General features: G+C 30.0%; 1 protein-coding gene across 3 annotated transcripts; it reads right to left on the reverse strand.

The window, feature by feature from the left end:
• Nucleotides 1-581: 581 nt before the first annotated feature.
• LOC107449363 (probable peptidyl-tRNA hydrolase 2) lies at nt 582-13,887 on the reverse strand. 3 transcript variants are annotated; one of them, XM_043043242.2, is made up of 6 exons: nt 13,477-13,887; nt 12,395-12,522; nt 12,040-12,129; nt 9,562-9,755; nt 2,420-2,534; nt 582-1,156 (listed from the first exon to the last, which is right to left on the reverse strand). In XM_043043242.2, exons 2-6 carry the CDS (start codon nt 12,518-12,520, stop codon nt 1,070-1,072), a joined length of 612 nt encoding a protein of 203 aa, XP_042899176.1. In that variant the 5' UTR covers nt 12,521-12,522; nt 13,477-13,887; the 3' UTR covers nt 582-1,069. The 3 variants fall into 3 exon arrangements, with proteins under 3 accessions (XP_042899176.1, XP_015920354.1, XP_071034340.1); XM_016064868.3 differs by having other exon boundaries at nt 13,666-13,885; XM_071178239.1 differs by having other exon boundaries at nt 13,857-13,876.
• Between the last annotated feature and the right edge of the window lie 5,789 nt (nt 13,888-19,676).

Genomic DNA, 19,676 nt, shown 5'->3' on the forward strand with positions numbered 1-19,676 from the left:
CTTATTTTATTTAATAATTTTTGAAAAAGTTTTGAATTGTAAACTATGCAAATTTTTGCATTATTTTAAAGAATGCTATTTTAAATGTCTGAACACAAAATTTCAACGAAATTGGTTCTGGCTATTGGGACTATATTTTGCAGGTCTGAAATCCCAAATCTGTCGAAAAAATGGAATATTTATTCAGAGAAAGGGCTTAGTGTGTCTGATTTTGTAACTTAAAATATCGTCTGAACACATTAATTAGCGTATTTAAGGTTATGTCCCTGAACCATTGAGTTCTAGTAATGATGAAAATTCAATCATTAGATCAAAAGTGTCCACTTTTTTAGTTGGTGAACAGTGCATTAAAAATAATATGATGTATTTGCGTATAACTAATCTGCAGTCATATCACTGTATTTTTCTAGATTTGGAGCAATTAAAACGTTTTTAATTAATCATATTGAATAACTTCTGTAGTTTTTTTATTTCAAAATTTTTCTATTTTCCATGAGATTCATCACATTGAATTTCCACTGCTGTGATGTTGGAGTGTGAAATTAACCATTGCTATAACAATGAAGAGGAACCACTGGATGTATAATAAAATATGTTTTAATTTTAGTTGGTTCAGAGAAAAAATAAGGAAAATATGCATTTTTTATAATGATTGTTATCACTTTTAATGTAAAAACACAAAGCTAGAAGTTCATACTTAATTTTTATAAGATTTATCATTCATTTCATAATCCAAGCATAAGTTTGAGGAAATAATCTAAATACAGTTTCTATAATTAAATTGAAATAATTGAAAAGATAAATATTTCTTTAGGAAGTAACAATTCATTAAGATAGACAGATTTGACTATAAATAAATATTTGCATCAATGCTTTTTTTATAATCAACATTTGTATAAAATCATTACAATATTTTAATATCAAGAATTTTTAATACATTTAAGTGAAACCAGCAAGTAAACACTTTCCAAAATATTCTATAAAGCAATAGAAATGAATATCTAATTGAGCATATGAAGGAATGCTTACAGGCTTTTTTTTTTAAATGCGCATAACTAAAATAACTTAATTAAAGAAGTTTTAGAGATCCAGTCACCTCGTCCACTATGTCCAATCTACCCATTAAACACAAAACTGTTGTGCTTCCCGATGGAATCTGAAAAAAAAAAAAAATAATCAGAGTAAAGATATGAAATTTCCTAAATTAAATACAGGGTATCCACGCACCTGGTAAGTCCTGTAAAATCTTGGATTTCGTTATTGAACTAAATTTGTCATGAAATATAATGATTTTAACTATTTTATCATGCAAAATCATGGATTTAGGTCTCCAAAAAATCTAATTTTTAAAATGGAATTCAGCACCCCCTCCCCCAATTTCAGTGTTTCGAATATCTGAATTTGTAACAAAATCCCCACTCACAGTCATATTTTATTAAAATATAAAATGTTTTTATCATGTCCCTTAAAAATTATGGTGTTCTTTCAAAAAATGAAAGAAAGAACATCATTTCTAGAGTGAATTATCTTTAAAACTTCTGTGAGTTCAGAATTTTTTTTCTTTGTTTATTATTTTATCAATTTCAAATTCTAGCTGAAGCAAGCCAGTCATTGGCAAATTTTTTTAATTCTAAAATGAGAACAGAAAAATCAGGAGTATTTCTTTCCTTTGAATAAGAAAAGTATCTTTAGAGCATAATTCTGCAGAAAAATTATTTGCTTTAGTATTTTTTCAGCTATTTTACTGCTTCAACACTTTCCTTACTCTGTTTTTTTAAATTTAAAATCTATAAATATGAAGATGCAGCATATAACAGTTTTGGTTATACCTATCATTTCAATTAATGTTATTATAATGCTTTCTTAAATTTACTGTTGCGTTTTTGTCGGAGAAAATAGTAACTCCGTTAAGTCATGAAAAATTCTCAGAATTAAGTCAGGGAAAGTCATAGATTTGAAAATCTAAAATGTAGCAGATACCCTGTAAATACATTTTGATCCAATGATCAGTATTTTAGCTTGCCATTAGTGATCTGATATGTAAGAGTTGGCGAGCAAGTTTTATCTTATCTTTTTGTTTTATTTAAGTTTTATCTCATAAAAGGTCTAATTATTATCGTTGTTTCTAATGCCACTTGCCCATACCATCAAGCCAGCTGGTGAAACCGATCGAATTTAAGGCAAAGGGTGCATTTCTTGTTTCATCTATGGCCAAGAGTACGACTTAAGCCACATGCAGATCACAGCCTGTTTTAAAAGGCGGACCCATTCATACATCGACTAATTCATACAGCAATTTTGACCTAAACCAGAGAACGATCAATCTCCAATTTAATTTTCAAAATTTTTTCCAGGTGTTTAGGAAGCTTGTTATTGTTTACATTTGGTCAACCATTCACATGCATTACAAGAAACTTACTTGCGTCCGCCCCGCATCTTGCACTAAATAAGTAGGTAATCCAAGTTGAAGTGCTTTTCTTTCTAGTTCCACAAGATGCTGCGTAGAATTTCCTCTCAACACTATTTTAGTCTCTCTGAAACAGTTTTTTTTTCTAGATTAATTTTGTGTTTTTTTAAAACAAAACATACATATTTTACAGAGGTCTTACTCCAGGTTAGGAAATACTTTGTTTTTCCATCACTAAGTTATAATTTTTTTCTTTAATATTAATATAACATTGAAATAGTTTTTTAGGAAATAAGAATAGAAAAAATTGTTATTTAAATATAACTATAAATATATAAGTAAAGGTGAACACCAACGTGTAGATGTTTAGAGCAGAGGCAACAGCAAGAAGGATAGGAAAAAAGAATTTCCCATGCAAGAACAAACTTATTTTTTCAAATAATATTAACTCTTTACTTACACATTTTGGACAGACATATTAGATAAGTTTGGAGGAAATTTTCTAGATAATATTATGAAATTAAAACAAAAATTACATTGTTATAATTATACATTAAGAATTTTTTGACAAAAATTAGTGATTATTTATTATTCTACTGTTATTTAGTTGGTTTTTTAGTTTATTGTTAAGTTGGCATCATATAAAATGGGGTAAATATTAAATATCAAACGGAAACATTGATTTGAAAATACAAGATTATTTGTGCAAATTTTTTTTTTGAGATGTGATTGATGTACTTTGAATTTTGTTTTGTTACTTGGATCCTGATAATCAGGACTATTATTGTTTTTGGGAATAACTCAGGAGACAATGTGAGCACATTTATTTGAATATCAACATGTTTTCCAGAGGGTGTGAATGAAAAGTTGACTTGATTCGGTCAGTAGATGAATTATGATGTCACAAGAAAGATTTTTTAAAATTATTTTTTAATATTAAAACCTGTGTTGTTGTGAAAAAAATTTTTACAAATAAATCAAGAGGTTTTCGTTTTGAGAAATTTTGATTGTGTTATTAAAGTTCTATTTGAAGAGCAATTTGTCAGTAGGTAGACAAGTGGATGCAAAAGAGGCTCTTTCAAGACCAGAGTTGGATAAATTTAGATTTAGGAATCAATCGACAAACTGCGAGAGGATTGGAAGAAGAAATGTGTTTCTCGAGATTACGCATGCACATTATACTTTATTTACAGTGTAAACCGACTGTTCGTGCATCAGACACTGTGGATGTGGTGTAACTGCAGCTTGACTATAGAATAGAAAACTGTACTTAAATGAACTCAAAGTACAGTACAGAACCCGTTATCCGGGAATCAGAAAACCGGAAAACCAAAAAACCGGAACGAAATTCGATAAATTTTCCCGCCATTTAAAAAAAATTATTTTTTTCCCCTTATACAATTTTAGGATTTTTCTTTCTTTTTTGAAAGATGTTTACCTTACCATCATTTTGGAAATAATCATTAGTGTATTACTTCATCGTTTTTTCCTCTTTTTAAGATTATTTCCAACTATTTTTGCTTTTTTTAGTTGGAAAACCGGAAAAATCAGTTATCCGGAATAGCGATGGTCCCGATTGTTCCGGATAATCGGTTCCCTACTGTATTATTTTTTGTTGTATTTTTTAGGTTTGTACCATGTTATGAAGATAAAACATCCAGAATATGCTGTAAAAAATAACTTTGCACAAAAGGTGATAGAAAAATGGAATTTTCTACTTATCTTTCCTACACAAGAACAAACTTATTTTTTAAAACAATATTAATTTTTTATTTTGATATTCTGCTTTTTGTTGTGTTTGGAGGGAGAAGACGTCTTCCAATGTTGTTATTAGATTTAAGCAAAATATTACAAGATTGTTATAATTAAATATCAAGTTTTTGTAACAATTGAGTGATTATTTATTATCTTACTGTTAATTGGATGGTTTTTGAGTATATGTAAGTTTGTTGGCCGGTTTTGAACTATAAATTTTTTATTTTTAGTTTTAGTAGTCAGATTAATTCTTTATTAATGACATTTAGATCATGTGAACAGCATTAGGACTTTTCCAACGTAAAGTAGCAAATGAAGAAAAAGGAATATTTTAATTATCAAAATGAATAAAACTCTTAAATATTATATAAAAGAAAATTCTGAAAAATAATTATGTGAATGTAAACATGGCAAGAAATAAAAGATGTTACTCCAAATATATAGGGCACTCCAAATATTTCTAATAACAAGTTGTTGCGAAAAAAAATTTTACAAATAAATCAAGAGGTTTCAGTTTTGCGAAACCATTACCAAAAACTACTGATACATTCATTTAACTGAGTAACTCTGCAATACACACCTGCAAATGAGAGCTTGTGCAATACACATCAACAACAGTGGATCTCCACTATACACACCAGCAACTGGGGACCTCTACTATTATACACCCGTGCAACTGAGCACTTTCATAACGCATTTTTAAGATAAAGGAACAAACTCAATGCGATCAATCACAATGTTATTCTAATTGACTAAAGAGACCTGATTTTTATTTTTAAATTCGTTATATAGGGAAGAGACATTAATTTTGTTCTTTTTCTGATCTGAGTCAGTGCTAATTCTGAAACTAACATAGCATATTTCCAATAACAGGTGGACAAATAGATAATAGTCCAAGAGATGATTCCTCTCCTGCTTCAGCAAATTTAATTTTTAAAAGCAATGAAAACCAATGTTTAATGAATGAATCAGCAGATGTTATATGTACCAGTGGATATGTATTTTTGAAATTTCTGAGAATTACTTGATAAATTCTGAAGTAAATTCAGATTAATATATAATTAAAATTTGAACTTTAAGTAAGTACAATTCAGAGTCTAATTTAGAAATTTAAACAGTAGTCAATATTTAACTAATATTTATGCTTTAAGAATTTTGAACTATAAAGAATGGAATTTATAATAAGCAAATTTGGACATAAGATTTAAATTAATTGAGGATGACTGATTATTTCATTTATTTAAAAAAATATCTTTGTTAACTGTTGCTTCCACGATTAAATTACTATGTTCAAGCTCTGCGATTTCTATTTCGCTTTCAATTATTATCTAAATCTAAGTTGGACAATGAGGCTCAAAACTAATGAAATTTTCTTAGCAGAATTAGTTATAAAAATATATGTTAAACTTTGTCTGACAAGTTACAAATTTAGAACCTTTTTATTTAATTGCAAATTAATTCAAGATTGAATTAATTTGCTCATTCATTGATTAGCTTATTCACAACTTAGCACAGTTACTGATTCTCCAATTCACTGATCCTTTCCCAGATTTATAGCCGAATCATAAATTAATTCGTTTGTTCAATCACTAACTCACTAATACATTTCCTATATTCCATTTGTTCGTTTATTAATTAATCACTTAGTATTTATAAAACGAAAACGGCAGTTGTTAAATAAATTTCATCTGAAAGATATTAAATTGTGTTACACGAGAGACCCTAAATTTTTATTCTTCTGCAGGGAGCATTTAAGAAACTTTGGAAATAAACATTAAAATTTGAGTCAATACAAAATTAACCAAATAAACCATAGAAAACTATGTATGTACATGCCCCCTGGCAGAATAGCAGCGACACGGCGACATTGTCACAGAACGTTACAGAGTTCTTGCAGAAAGATTTTTCTTTGGAAAAGTGAAAAATTTCAGTTTTCTTTTCTGCAAAAATTTATACATATTCGAATCATGCATTTAGATTATTACTTTTTGACATGCTCAATTTGCGCAGATAGTATCGTAAATCGATGTAATTTTTCTATTGTATTTTCGACAGTTATTGATATTGATTTTCACTTGGATTTTAAATATCCTGATACATTTCAAACAATATGGAAAATTCGAATCGTGCATTTGAGTACTTTTTAAGGCTATAATTCTATAGAATTTTTGACTGTTATTGCTATTTATTTCTCCATAGTTTTTAAATCCGATATTTTTTGTTACCACAACCTAATCTCAAAACGAAACACGCACTTGAGGAGTCCGATTCGCGTGATTTCGTCGTCGATCTTTTTTTCCAGCTATTACAACCACGAATTTCATGATTTTTAATTACTTTTCTTTTATTGTGATGATTACTTACAAAATTTAATAACTTGGAAAAGCGCACAAATAATTTGTGCGCTTTTCACCCAATAAAATGCGAGAATATCATTCATAATATTAAAATAAAAAATTATTACTTATTCAGTTTAAAAAAGTTATATAATCTTTTCTGTAAACACAGCGTATTTGTTACTTTCAATTAATAACATACATGTTTGTTATAAGTATCTTGCAGAAAGATATTTGTGCTAGAGAGATTAGTCGCAGATAGCTCGAAAAAATTCTGCTACAGGGTGTATATGAAGATTTCATGGGCCACAAACACAAACTGAGTGCTGATGGACCACACCTAGTTGTGAGCATATGTTATGCAGGCCTTTTCTGCAAGATTTGGTATAACGGAGTTACTTTTTTTTATTAGTTTCTTTTTTTAAAATAAAAGTATTGAATTTTGTATAACAATCTATCCTCATTTACATACACAGTTATAGGGTAAACCAACCAGTGGAGGAACACAACCCAGTGAAGGAACATTTCATATATATTTATTAAAAATAAGAACTTGAAAGTTTTTCTTTAGATTGATTGGTAACAATAGCTTACTGCAAAACAATAGGAAGTCATCTAGCAATGTTTTGGATTACCTGGTCACATAGACTTCTCTGAAAATTTTTTTAAATTTGTTATTATCTCTGCAACAACTTGTTCCTTTGAAAAAATTATAAGGTGAGTGTTTGTATTTATATGTTTGAAGTTGAATTAATTGCATGTAATAGTTTTATTTTTCTCACTGTGAAAAAGAGAATTCAAAATATAGTTATTGAAGTTACGTTTTATTTTTTTTAAGCATAGCATAATAAAGTTCTGTGGTAAGGGGGTGTTTATTCACTGGATCACCAAACGATGAAAAACCAGTGAAGGAACAAGTGTTCTGCTACTGGGTTTTTCTCTAAGTTAATGAAAATAAAAGATAAACTTTTATTTTCCTGTACCTTTAGTGATGTTCCGCATCAAAAGCATGTTAAAAATACAAAAAATAACCTCTAACCAGTGAGGGAACAGGCATGTTCCCTTACTGGGCACTGATTTCCCAGCGAATGAACAGTATGTGTTAATATGTTGAAACTTTAATTTTCAATTCATGATTACAAAAAAAAGTTAACATTTTCCAAGTATTTTTATTTTATAATTTCAAGAATAGNTCTTTTCTGTAAACACAGCATATTTGCTACTTTCAATTAGTAACATACATATTTGTTATTATTAAAAGTATCTTGCAGAAATATATATATATAGATTTCATGGGCCACAAACACAAACTGAGTGCTGATGGACCACACCTAGTTGTGAGCATATGTTATGCAGGCTTTTTCTGCAACATTTGGTATAACTGAGTTACTTTTTTTAAAGTAAAAGTATTGAAATTTGTATAACAATCTATCCTCATTTACATACACAGTTATATGACAAAAATTTCAAATAAAAAAAATTTACCCCATTTTTGCAAGCGTATTCTAAATTTATCTTTTTGAAAAATCCATACAATCACATAGCTTAGATCTAAAATTGCTCTGACATTTAAACGTAGAGTAAAATTTGAAGATAGTAAGAACATGCCCCACAGGATGTTAAATAACAATTTACTAGATTAAAATTGCTATTTTGTCGAGCTATTCCTGAAATATATTTCATAATTTTTTTGATTCACGAATATAGTTTTGAATACAGTTTTTTCTTTTTTTTTAAAAAAGAAAAAAAAAGTAGGTCAGGAAAGAAACAGTCATGAATAAAAGCTTTGAATTTATCCTCAAGTTCATAGTTAAATTTTGCTTTAGTACAGTCTTATTAATAGATATGTTATAAGATTATTAGGCAATTTTTCATAATAGATTAGTTTTTACTTATAAAAAATAGTATTTATTAAAAAGGTTACAACTGTACTGAAAGCAAAATAAACAATTTTGAATCTATGTATACAATAATTTAAACAGTAATTTAAATTAGATACAGTAATTTAAATTAGATACAGTAATTTAAACAAATAACAGAATTAAAACAATCAATGTTCAGAGCTAAAGCTTAATATTTTTTGCATACTTTCATACTTATTATTTAAAAAAAAAGGCCATATGGGCAAATAGTAACTCAGATGACATTTTTTGCATTGATAATACAAGTTCCTTGCAATTAAATTTTAGTGATAAATAAATTAATTTATATATAAATAATTATTGACAATTGTCGTCAATCGCGGTATTAAAATTTCGAATACAAATGATAAAAGAGCGAAAAGCAAAAACTCTTCATGGTTTTTGACAAGTAGAGTGGCCACTCTAAGCGTTAGCAAATTTTTAGGATACATTTTTAATTTGAAAAATCATTAAACTTTATCTGTCTCTGCTGCAGTTTAAATTTTTAAGTATGTTTTATGATAAACACGATCTATTTCAAACAACATACGTCAAGTAACTTAAAACATGTTTCATAATTGAAACATCATTAAAATTTTACATTTAATTACTTAATAAAAAGAAAAACACTCCACTTTCTTGGCACTTTTTCCTTTCAAATAACCTCAATAATTTCCTCAAATAATTTCCTTTCAAATCCGTAACATCATAAAATAGAAGTAACAAATTTTAATTTTGTCTTGTTTTAGCTTATGCATTTTATTTTTTCCCAGAGATGTGGCTTTAATTCTTTTTTTGGCAAAAATCAAACTTGATTTTAAAAAACAAACAAATGAAGTGATTTATTTGATATTTTAAATTGTTAGATTTAGCACATCTTTTTTAATTTTTAAATTAATTTCTGAATTTATATTGCGAGGTATAATAAATAATTTGTTAATAAATTATTATAGTTATTAAATAGTTGTAATAGTAACTAAATAACAATACTCTTAACTAACTAAATAACAATACTTTTAAACTACTAATACAATCTTTGTCATAAATTTCAATGAAATTTACATACATTGAGAAAGTTTCTTCTTTTCTTAAAAGAAAAGACATACTCTAGGTGTAAAAACAACACAAAATGGGAAACAAGTAGAAATATTATAAAGCTCACCCATCTTCAGTCCATTGTAAAACCATTTCTCCATATTTGTTCTCATTTTGCAACAAAAGACGATGCAATCCAATGGCGGCATGAGCTACCTGTGATGCCAGTTTACCTGCTCCCATATTCAAACTCGTATTAACAACAAACGCCATTTTGTAAACATCGTCGTATGCAGAATCAGCAGATATACCAGCTTCTGCCTATTGATGAAGCAGTTGTTCTTGATTAATAACATTTCAAATATGTGAAACACAAAATAAAAGCATGTATAAAAAAAACAATACATCAAACTAAAACTCAAATTTAAGATAAAACAAACTGAATATCAAAGCGACAAGCTTGTTTTTAACGAGCAAACTTGGATTTTAGCGAGTGATCTACATAACAGTTTTGTGATTCAAAACTTTTCTTCTGAACTCCACCACCCCAGCTCAACTAACCAAATCTTGGAAAAATTCCTTTTTCATGTTTTTTGGGTTGGCAATATCTTTTTGATGCAGATGATGTTTTTCGGGCTATAAGTTTTATCCAAGGAACAATAACACAGCTATGTGATAGGTAGATACTTTATTTATGTTGCACTAGAGCTGCACAGTGGGCTCTTGGCGATGGTCTGGAAAACATCCCTGAGGATGATTGGAAGACATGACATCGCAATTTTGATCCTCTGCAGAAGAGATGGCTTCCCTGCTTTGGTAGCCCGACGACCTGCGTGAAGTTGATCACTATACGGTAGAATAGCTTAACCAGGACCGACACCGCAAACCTTTGGTCCCTACCAGACTGATCAAAGTGGTTACCCACCCGCTTACTGACCGTAGCCAGTGATGCTTGACTTTGGGGATCTATTAGTAACTGTGTCTTTATGATCAGTCCACTGAGGGACTAACACAGTTAAAAGTCAAAAAGACAGTTTGAAGCAAGTTAACATCTTTTGTACTGAACAGTGTGGTGATAATCCAGGTGGTCTATAGTGGAATATAATAATTAAGAAATGTGTTGTGAATTTTTCTAAAGTAGGGTAACAATATTAAATTGGTTATAATTAAGTTTTAGAATAGTTATCAACTATAGTCAATTTAAATTACCAACAACACATACAGAAGAAATTTAAACATAAAGTTTGTATAGAAATAAGAATCATAAATAATAATTTAATATACATAATTTTAATGTTGATTAGTTTGTCTGCCATTGAACACTAATGTTACAAGAATTTGACCATGTGGCAGAATAACTTTAATATCTAGTTAAGCAAAAAAATACAAATATTAATCCAGATAATTTAATGTGCTTGCTATAAATGACATACATAAAAATTTAGAGCTGCATTACTAAAAGGATAGTTGTATGAAAGGAAGTACAAATTTTTAATTCTAATTGTGGCCCCATTTCAAACTTAAAAGAAAAATCCTCCTTTTTTTACCCCCCTCTCCCTCTGCCTGCCCATGCGTTAAAACTTCCACCAAAGCCCTCCTCTATCTTCTCAATGGCTTATTTCTTCAAACAACACAATAATGATATTGTTTAACAACAAAAAAAGGAATTATATATATTAAGCCACATTCCCTGACTCATTTATCTGATAAAACCTGAGGCATTAGTTCATTTTATTGTTTGGTAAAGTTTTTCAAAATATTACTAAAATAACATACACACACATATATAGGCTGGTGATGGGATTCAGTCAGTACGCACGTACCATTTCTAAAGAACCACCTGCCGGATCTTAATATTTCCTGATGCCATCAATTTAGAACATGTTTTGGCAGGAGTTCAATTTGTAGTTTGCAGAAATAGATGCACTGTGGACTTTTACTATTTTGGAGCATTTAATATATTTCAACTACTATTCTAGTAGTTATTTTTGATTTAATTAAAAGGACAACTAAGTTTAGTGGACCATTTTTCAAAAAATTTAAAACAGATTATGAATTGGTTGAAGAAACAAGAGAAAAAAAACCTCAGCAATCATAGCCCGGAAAAAGAAAATAATCATTCCGGACAAAAGATAACCTGTTTATAAAAGTAAATTTTTATACGCATTTGAATGGAATTTCATATGTGCTCAACAGACATTAAAGCATTCTTTGTCCATGTCACGTGAAAACTACAGTGCCTCTGATACCTGGTTTTTAAATGGTGATACACACAATGTTCAAAAGTAAAACTGATGTAACATATGAACTTCGTAATAGGCAATTAAATATCCCGTTTAATCCACGATTGTGGGAAATTCTTATTAAAGGCTTCACACATAGTTAGAGAGAAATGAGGAAGTGTTCCATCCTATAATAAAATCATGAAAAGAGCAACTGTGATATTAAAGAGGACTAACATTTAATGAGCAGAGAAAACACACTCTTTTGCTACAGTTACACAGAAGAATTTCTTCTCTATATTGAAAAATTAATTGTTAACAATGCAATAAATTCCCAGCATTTTTCAATTTAATTTTATATTAATAATAAAATTTCTTCTTACAGCGAGGGAGGTTTCAAGGTCAGCTTCAGAATTTTCAAAAAGCCACGCAGCAGCTAAATCAGGAGATCTGTTGTCAGTATAAAATAATGCCTAAAAATTTAACATAGATATGAGAACTACATACTTGTCACATAGAGTATAAGATATACTAGAATTTCAATAGAGGATTCTTATTTGTACTACATAAAAAAAAAATGTCAAACCCAGAATTAACAAGATTCCAGATCAAAATCAGAATATAAAAAAAAAAAATTGTTAAGAAAATCAGGACAAATATGATCACTGTTATAGCAATTATAAAAACAAGTTTGGTTAATTTTTGGTGCTTAATTAAATTCAGGTTCTTAATTCTTACTTTTTCAGCTGCCACCGCACTAATACCCATTCCAGTTAAAACTTGTAAGTAATCTTCATTCGGTTTCCAAGGTGTGGGCGCAGCTTGACTTTCTTCGCCATCACCCTCTTCTCTTGGCTCTTGCATTTCTTCAGTCAAATAAGAATAAGTAAAAAATATAAATATCAGTTGCAAAACATACATAAAAACAAGATGGCTCCAGAAATACAAATACATTTGCAATATTTATGTATTCGAATATCTTCCTTTGAATACATAAATAAAGTATTATTTACTTATTTGAGTAAAAACATTATTCTAACAGCTGTTATTAGTGAGATTTTCTTTAATAAATGGTATGTTAAGTTACCCTATACTGAAATATGTATGAACTGCAATTAATATATAAGACAAAACAATTATTAATTTCGTCATTTCAAAAGTTTTACTTTCCTTAAAAAAAAAACATACATAAATAAAAAGAGCTGTGAAAATAATTTTGCAATTTGTTTATTTTAGCCCCTTTTTCAGAAGTTAATGAAACATTTCTATTCCATATTCAATAACTTGTAGTCCTACATTTGCATGCACAGTAAGTATACTCTCTATATTTTAAAGTTGAAGGGGAGGTAAAAGATTTTCGAGATAACAAGTTCGTGACGTTATATGTTCTAAAAAGTAGAAAAATATATTCTAACATAGTACTTTAAAAAGTAGAGTCATAGAACATAAGAATATAACTACGAATAAATATGCATGTAATGATAGTTGAGTGGCTGAGTGGGAGAGCTTAGCACTCCCGTGTCACAGGTCCTGGGTTCGATCCTCAGCCCAGGCAAGGTTGACTCAGCCTTTCACCCCTTCAGCGGGTCCCAAGAAAGGTGTTCAAATTGGTCCCCTTCTGTGATTTTTTTAAGTGTCTCATAAGGCGATATCCGAAAGTCACAAGAATTATTATTGCATGCTTCACAAAACAAAAACATTTTGATAAATAACTATTTATAAAATGAATAACATGCAATCATCTATTACTTTAACAAGGGGATACGACATGAAAACTAAGAAATTTAGAGTCTGAAATGGACATTAAATATAAAATTCACCTCAGAAATAAAATTTATCTAGCAGATGTAGTAAGTATATAAATCTTAAAAGCAGTAACAGAAAGTGAAACAAAATTTATAAACAAGTAAAATTTAAACAAGAAACTCCTATTTTTTCTGACGATATCCAATGATAGTTGAGCCCCGCTTTTTCTGAAACTACATAAATTTTAATGAAAATTTAAAAACCTTTAAAGCAAGTAAGAGTCTTTTAGTGAATGAACAAGAAATGGGAAGATTGTGATGAAAATGAATTGATCATATATTTTTATTCTTGACAAATTGATTAATCATTATACTAAGTAAATTAACGAAACATGTAAAGTTAACGACAAAAAATTTGTTCCTAAATGTTTAAAGTAGTCAGAAATTCAACCAACATTTATTGATGGATTGATTGTTTAGAAATGTGTTGTTGCCATCAAAAGTATGCTATCAGAGAAAAAAAAAAGATCCACCGTTCCAAATTAAAGGAACCGTTCTCACTAGTTAAAATAGATGATCGCCAAGAGCTTGTTGGTTGGTGGAAATGGCGGAGAAGTTTGAAGGGGAATGATGAAACGAAATCACGAAAATATATATATATATGTTTTTGTGAACACTGTCTTATACATATATACAATGTCCTCATTTTCAAGAATATACAATATACTTATCAATAAAAGAGATTAGTGGATTACTTTTCGAAATAATTTTAAATGGCTTTTAGTTCGACGCATTTACCAGATGCTCGTTTATTGCGGCTACTTCACTGCTGATATTGTCCCGCAGTGGACTGATCGTTAAGACATGGTTCCCAGCAGATCACTGAAATCAAGCAGCACTGGCTGCTGTCAATGTGAGTGTGGGTAACCACTTGGACCAGTCTCCGTAGGGACCGAGTGTGTGCGGTATTGGTCCTCGTTAAACTGTTCTACCGTAAAGTGCTCGATTCCACGTGCTGGTCATCGGACTACCGAAGCGGGGTGCCACCCCATCTACAGAGCATCAAAATTGTGATGGCATGTCTTCGGATCATCCTCCAGGATGTTTCCCAGACCGTCGCCAATAGCCCATTGTGCAGCTCTAGTGCGACGTAAATTAACAACATCAACAGTGATTGTTGTAGTTCGTTTACGTCACACTAGAGTTGCACAATGGGCTATTGGCGACGGTCTGGGAAACATCCCGAAGGATGATCCGAAGACATACCATCACAATTTTGATCCTGTGCGGAGGGGATGGCACCCCCGCTTCGATAGCCCGAATCACTGCTGATATTTGTTATTTGGTATGTAAATTTTTCTCCATATATTCTTTATTTGTAAACATTTTAATTTTGTTTTGGTGATAATTAATTTCGTATCTCTTTTAGTAATGTATGTAGCATTATTGCTGGATCAAAGGCGCACTACTTTTTGCGAGAGGTGCATGGACTGCAGTGGAAAATTTGACGTCCTAGTCGTGTTTGCTGGGTAAAAAGTGTGGATCCAAGGAGACTCCTCAAGTCTGCTTTTAACATTTAAAGTCTAAGGTGGACTTCTCATACTTTGAATCAGTTCTTCTTATTTAAAAATCGATGTTATCAGTTTAGCTTTCCAGTCCAAGTTTCGCAGAGCTCTTGAAGTACCCAGAAAAATATGTTCCTCGGTTTGTATAAATGACATTGCATCTCCCTTTACGAGGGATGAATCTTCGCAATGCTTGAATAAAGGCTTCTGTTCACAAAGACATGAACAACTCAAGGTGCACGGCACGATACACAGCAGGGTAAACAATATGATCCAAGCCTTGATAACTCTTCGTAGGAAGACTGGCAACTTGAAAGGCAGCCCATTTCCAAACACGATCGGCTAGAAATGGGGGGCACTCTGTTGTCGCATGTTTCACAGAATATCTCTTATAGCGAATACACTTAAAAATAACTTCCCTGATAATCCTCACTTCTCTGAGGACTCAAAATCTTTCTCTCAAATGTCCTAGAAAGGTCTGTACACCAGCATGATGCGTATACTCAATTAAACGAAGAGTTATTGAATGATCAGATACAACAATAGGGTATTGAAAATACTCGCTATCTTCATCAAGCACTAGGCGAGTTTTGACTCTCAGAACACTTTCGTCTTCATAAAATTTCATTGTTCATAATTCTTCCCGATCTCTACTGACCACTCGCGTTGAATCATCTTTATTAAACATAGTTCAGCACTTTTAAATTCTTCACTGGGCATAGCTCCTTCAATCTTCTCTTGAACTTTACGAGAGTCTACACAGAAACGGAGAATCCAAGCAACCATTCATACTATCATTGGGTACTTCGAAAAGTTTAAGAATCTTTGACTTACAACTTCTCTCTGTACCCCCGCTGAGCTCGTCACTGTCTTCCTGCATTCTTTCAAGCAGCCATTATCTTAATTGCCTGTCTTTTCAGAAGTAGAAACTGATCATCATCTTCAACACTGGTACCAGGTTATTCATGTAAAACCCAACTTCCTCCTTGTAGAAGTCATATCTTAACCTTTAAATTTTTCTAGGCCAAAATGATGCAGTATCGCTGTATTCAGCAAGAAAGGTGATCCCAAAAACGACAAGGCAGTGTCTATATTAGACGATAGTTGAGCTTTCAGTATCCTTTAACCACAAGCCACAAGAATCGCAAACACATCTCTGTCTACAGGATTTACAATCTGCAAGAATGCTTGTTTAATGTCGCTGTTACTCTCTTAGCACCTTATCCAGCGTTGCTAAATCTTTCAACAAAAAATAAGCACCTTTTAAGGACTCAAAAAATATTTTTAAGCACTCTATATATTAACAAAATGCAAAACAATTGTCATCATGATAAAACAACTAATTTTTGACGAAGAACTCTTTTCTTGATTATATTAGCCGTTATAAAATGATCGAGAAATTTTTCGGTTTGATATCAGAGGGTGGAAAATGAAATCTGAAATTGAGAATATCTTGCAAAATGTAGCAGAGTTGCACATGAGAGTGCAAGAATCTCCTCGAACCCAGTTCACTATATGCACATGCGGACACGCATGTATTTCATCAAACCTCTAAAATCATGTACGCTTTCTAATGCTATGGACTGACAGTACGCTAAAATAGATGGTGGTTGAATGAATTGTGAAAAAGTTGTATAGAACAATGTGAAAAGCAAGCTTTTGCATAATACCTGGCGAAAATCGACATGGTAAAGAAAAAAACCTTATTTTTAGAAAGGGAAAACTAAGCACTTTTTAAAAACACCCAATGAAAAAAAGCACCCTTAAGGGCTTTCAAAAACGAAAATAAAAAATAAACACCGTATCACTGTTGTAGTGCTTGATAACGTTAAGTGGCCCTGAAAACGAAAAGTCGATGGAAAATAAAGGTGAAAAAAAAAAAAAAAAAAAACCCTGCTGTAGCCGTGAGTGAAAAAAATAGAACATTGTGGCCGAGAAGAACTTATCTCAATAACAAGGGATTTGGCATTCATATGAAAGAAACAAGATTTCAGGGTATCAAGATGAGCTGATGCACTTGGGATGAAGATAATTTTGGCATTGTATAAATTGAATTAAAGCCCAATATCCCAAAAATGTGCAGCAATTGGTGATTTGTTGTACTCCTAATAATGGACATAACCTGATTCGACCACAGTGGTTCTTAAAGATCCTCTGTTTTTCCATCTTTGTCTTACTTTCAGCTTCTGCAGTTTTTCTAATTTTGTTTCTTCCCTTTATTTTTTTTTAATTGGTAACTTAACATCTTATATTTTAAATCACCTTTGTTTCTTCTCATTCACATCTGGCAAGTCTGGAAAATAGGCTATTTTCGAGCACTTAAACATGTCCACTTTTATGACCATCAACATATTTTTTAAGCTGATGAAGTATTTTAATAAATAATATTTTACAGTTTCAGTTTTTTGGAATTATTCATTTAATCTTCAATATTGTCTAAAAACAATATTATAATTAAAATACTTTAGATTTTTTACTGAAATGGTTAAAATTATTATGGGATGAATAAAATTTTATTTTTTCATTTCATCATTCATTAAATGAAAAAAAGAAAGTTACTTTTATTCAGGACCAATAACCTCATGAAATTTTAAATATAAAGATTTAATTTGTCATTTAGATTTCATATGAACAATAAATGGATTTAAGTCTGGAAACATAAAAAAATAATTTTTATAAATTGCATATGGCAAAACAAGTCTATCTTTAACATTTATTATTTACAAACACATAAAAGTCAATGAAATATGTGTGTATCATACGGATAATTATTTTGCATACAAAAAATATTATTATTAAAAAATTTTTAATATTAGTATTTATTAATATTTTTTTAAATATTATTCATTAGATAAATCTATTTTAAACATCAAATAATAATTTAGGCATTATTTCTCTGCATGAAATCTTTAATACCAATAAAGCCATGATATTTTTTTTATTATTATTTAAAAACAATTCCATCAACTTAAATCAATAAATTTCAAACAAAGAATTAATTGATTTAAATTATATCAAACCTCTAGTTTATTCACTGACTCTGTAGAAATTTCTGCTTGCTTTATTTTAGAGACAAGCGTCTGTACAAAGTATCACAGAACTTTGACAAACCTAAAAACCTCTTAGCACATGGAATGAGGCAAAATATCAGAAGTCATTTGCAGTCTGTATAGCACAAAATATTGAGAAAAGTTTACAGTTCTGCATTATGAGTCAACAGTAGGCCACGTTGTGGTTCAAAATAAAAACCAGACCAATAATTCAAAAAAGAAAATTAAGACATTTTTTAAGAAGAGGAAAACAGCTAAATAAAAAAAATAGTGTAATCCACATCTATGATAATTTTACTTTATGTGGCATATTTCCTTGATTTTTTTTCTTCTTCAAAAAAACAGGCAACACCATAGCTACCAACATGGATAGGAAAAAATCCAGCAGATTTTACGCAAAGATATTGATTTTACGATAATTCATGCAAAATGTACTAAGGGAATTTCAGGGATTTTTTTAGTTATCAAAATAGAAAATTTGCAATCATATGATTAACATTAAATGAACTTGAACTGTTATGTTTTAAATAGTAATAGATATTTGATTCATCAAAGATAGTTAAAAGATTTTTTAATTAATTTAAAAAGGGAGTTCTGAATAAAAATATACTCATTTTAGAAAAAAAAAAGCTTTAAGCTGATTTTAATAAAAGAGGCTCATTTAATTATGTATTAGTAAAACTTATTTAAATATTCAAGAAACAATAATATTAATCTGTGATAAAATTCTATTTCAAAAGGAGTTTTTTTAGCAAACTTACTCAATTTTAGGAAATTTCTAAAATGCACAAAAACTAGGAGAATTTTTATTAAACCAGTAGACCAGGAAAAACTGGCAAAATCCAGTAGTCTACTGGAAAATCCAGCAGAGTTGACAGCTATGCAACACTTATTCTAAAACAAGTAAGATTTGAGGTGTACCAAATTAATACTGGTGAATAATAATAGTGAGTTGTCCCCAAATCTAATTAATATTTTCATGACTTTTTAGAATAATAATAATCACTAAAAGGATTTACTACTATCTGAAAATAGAATGCAATACGCAATTTAATATTTTTTTAGATAATGGAGACAGCAAGTGAAAACTAACAATATTTATTTTTAACAAAAGTTAAGCAAATTTAGCATTAAGCAATTTTTAATGAAAGTTGAGGAAAAAAAAAACTTTTTTTATTCATAAAATGGAAAAGCGTCAATCAAATGCAAGAGTGCCATTCCTGCCTTTTCTCTTAGAACAACAAAGAACTTTCTGTTTGTTACTGTTAGAATAACAAAACGCCCATAAAGAAACCAAAATAACACACAATATTCAGTCTTTCAACAGTCGTAGGTCATTTGAGGTACAAAATAATAGTGTATTTAAAACAGACAATAAAATTACAATACAATAAGTTAATTTAAAATATTTTTAGTAGAAAGATTCTCGCAGCCGTATTTAACTTTTATATCAGGTATATTTTGGAATTCAGCAAGAGCATAGTTAGATTCGGTTGTCTAAAAATAATGAAATCTTAATATGGAAGAAAAATATTACTTCTTTAAAATTGTCTAAATTGTTTTTTACTCGCTTTTTTAAATCCCGATTTTTTATTACCCTTTTATTCCTTGATATAACAAATAATTGTTTTACTAATATCACTGCCTTTAACACGTCACG

This window comes from Parasteatoda tepidariorum, chromosome 3, assembly GCF_043381705.1.
Source record: "Parasteatoda tepidariorum isolate YZ-2023 chromosome 3, CAS_Ptep_4.0, whole genome shotgun sequence".
NCBI lineage: Eukaryota > Metazoa > Arthropoda > Arachnida > Araneae > Theridiidae > Parasteatoda > Parasteatoda tepidariorum.

What these genes read in the sequence shown, in the direction of transcription:
- LOC107449363 (XM_043043242.2), bottom strand. Translation starts at nt 12,520, where the DNA reads ATGCAAGAGCCAAGAGAAGAGGGTGATGGCGAAGAAAGTCAAGCTGCG. An exon ending in GTGCGGTGGCAGCTGAAAAA is followed by an intron (nt 12,130 to 12,394) that starts GTAAGAATTAAG and finishes TTAAATTTTTAG; the next exon opens with GCATTATTTTATACTGACAA. An exon ending in TTACAATGGACTGAAGATGG is followed by an intron (nt 2,535 to 9,561) that starts GTGAGCTTTATA and finishes AAACTGTTTCAG; the next exon opens with AGAGACTAAAATAGTGTTGA.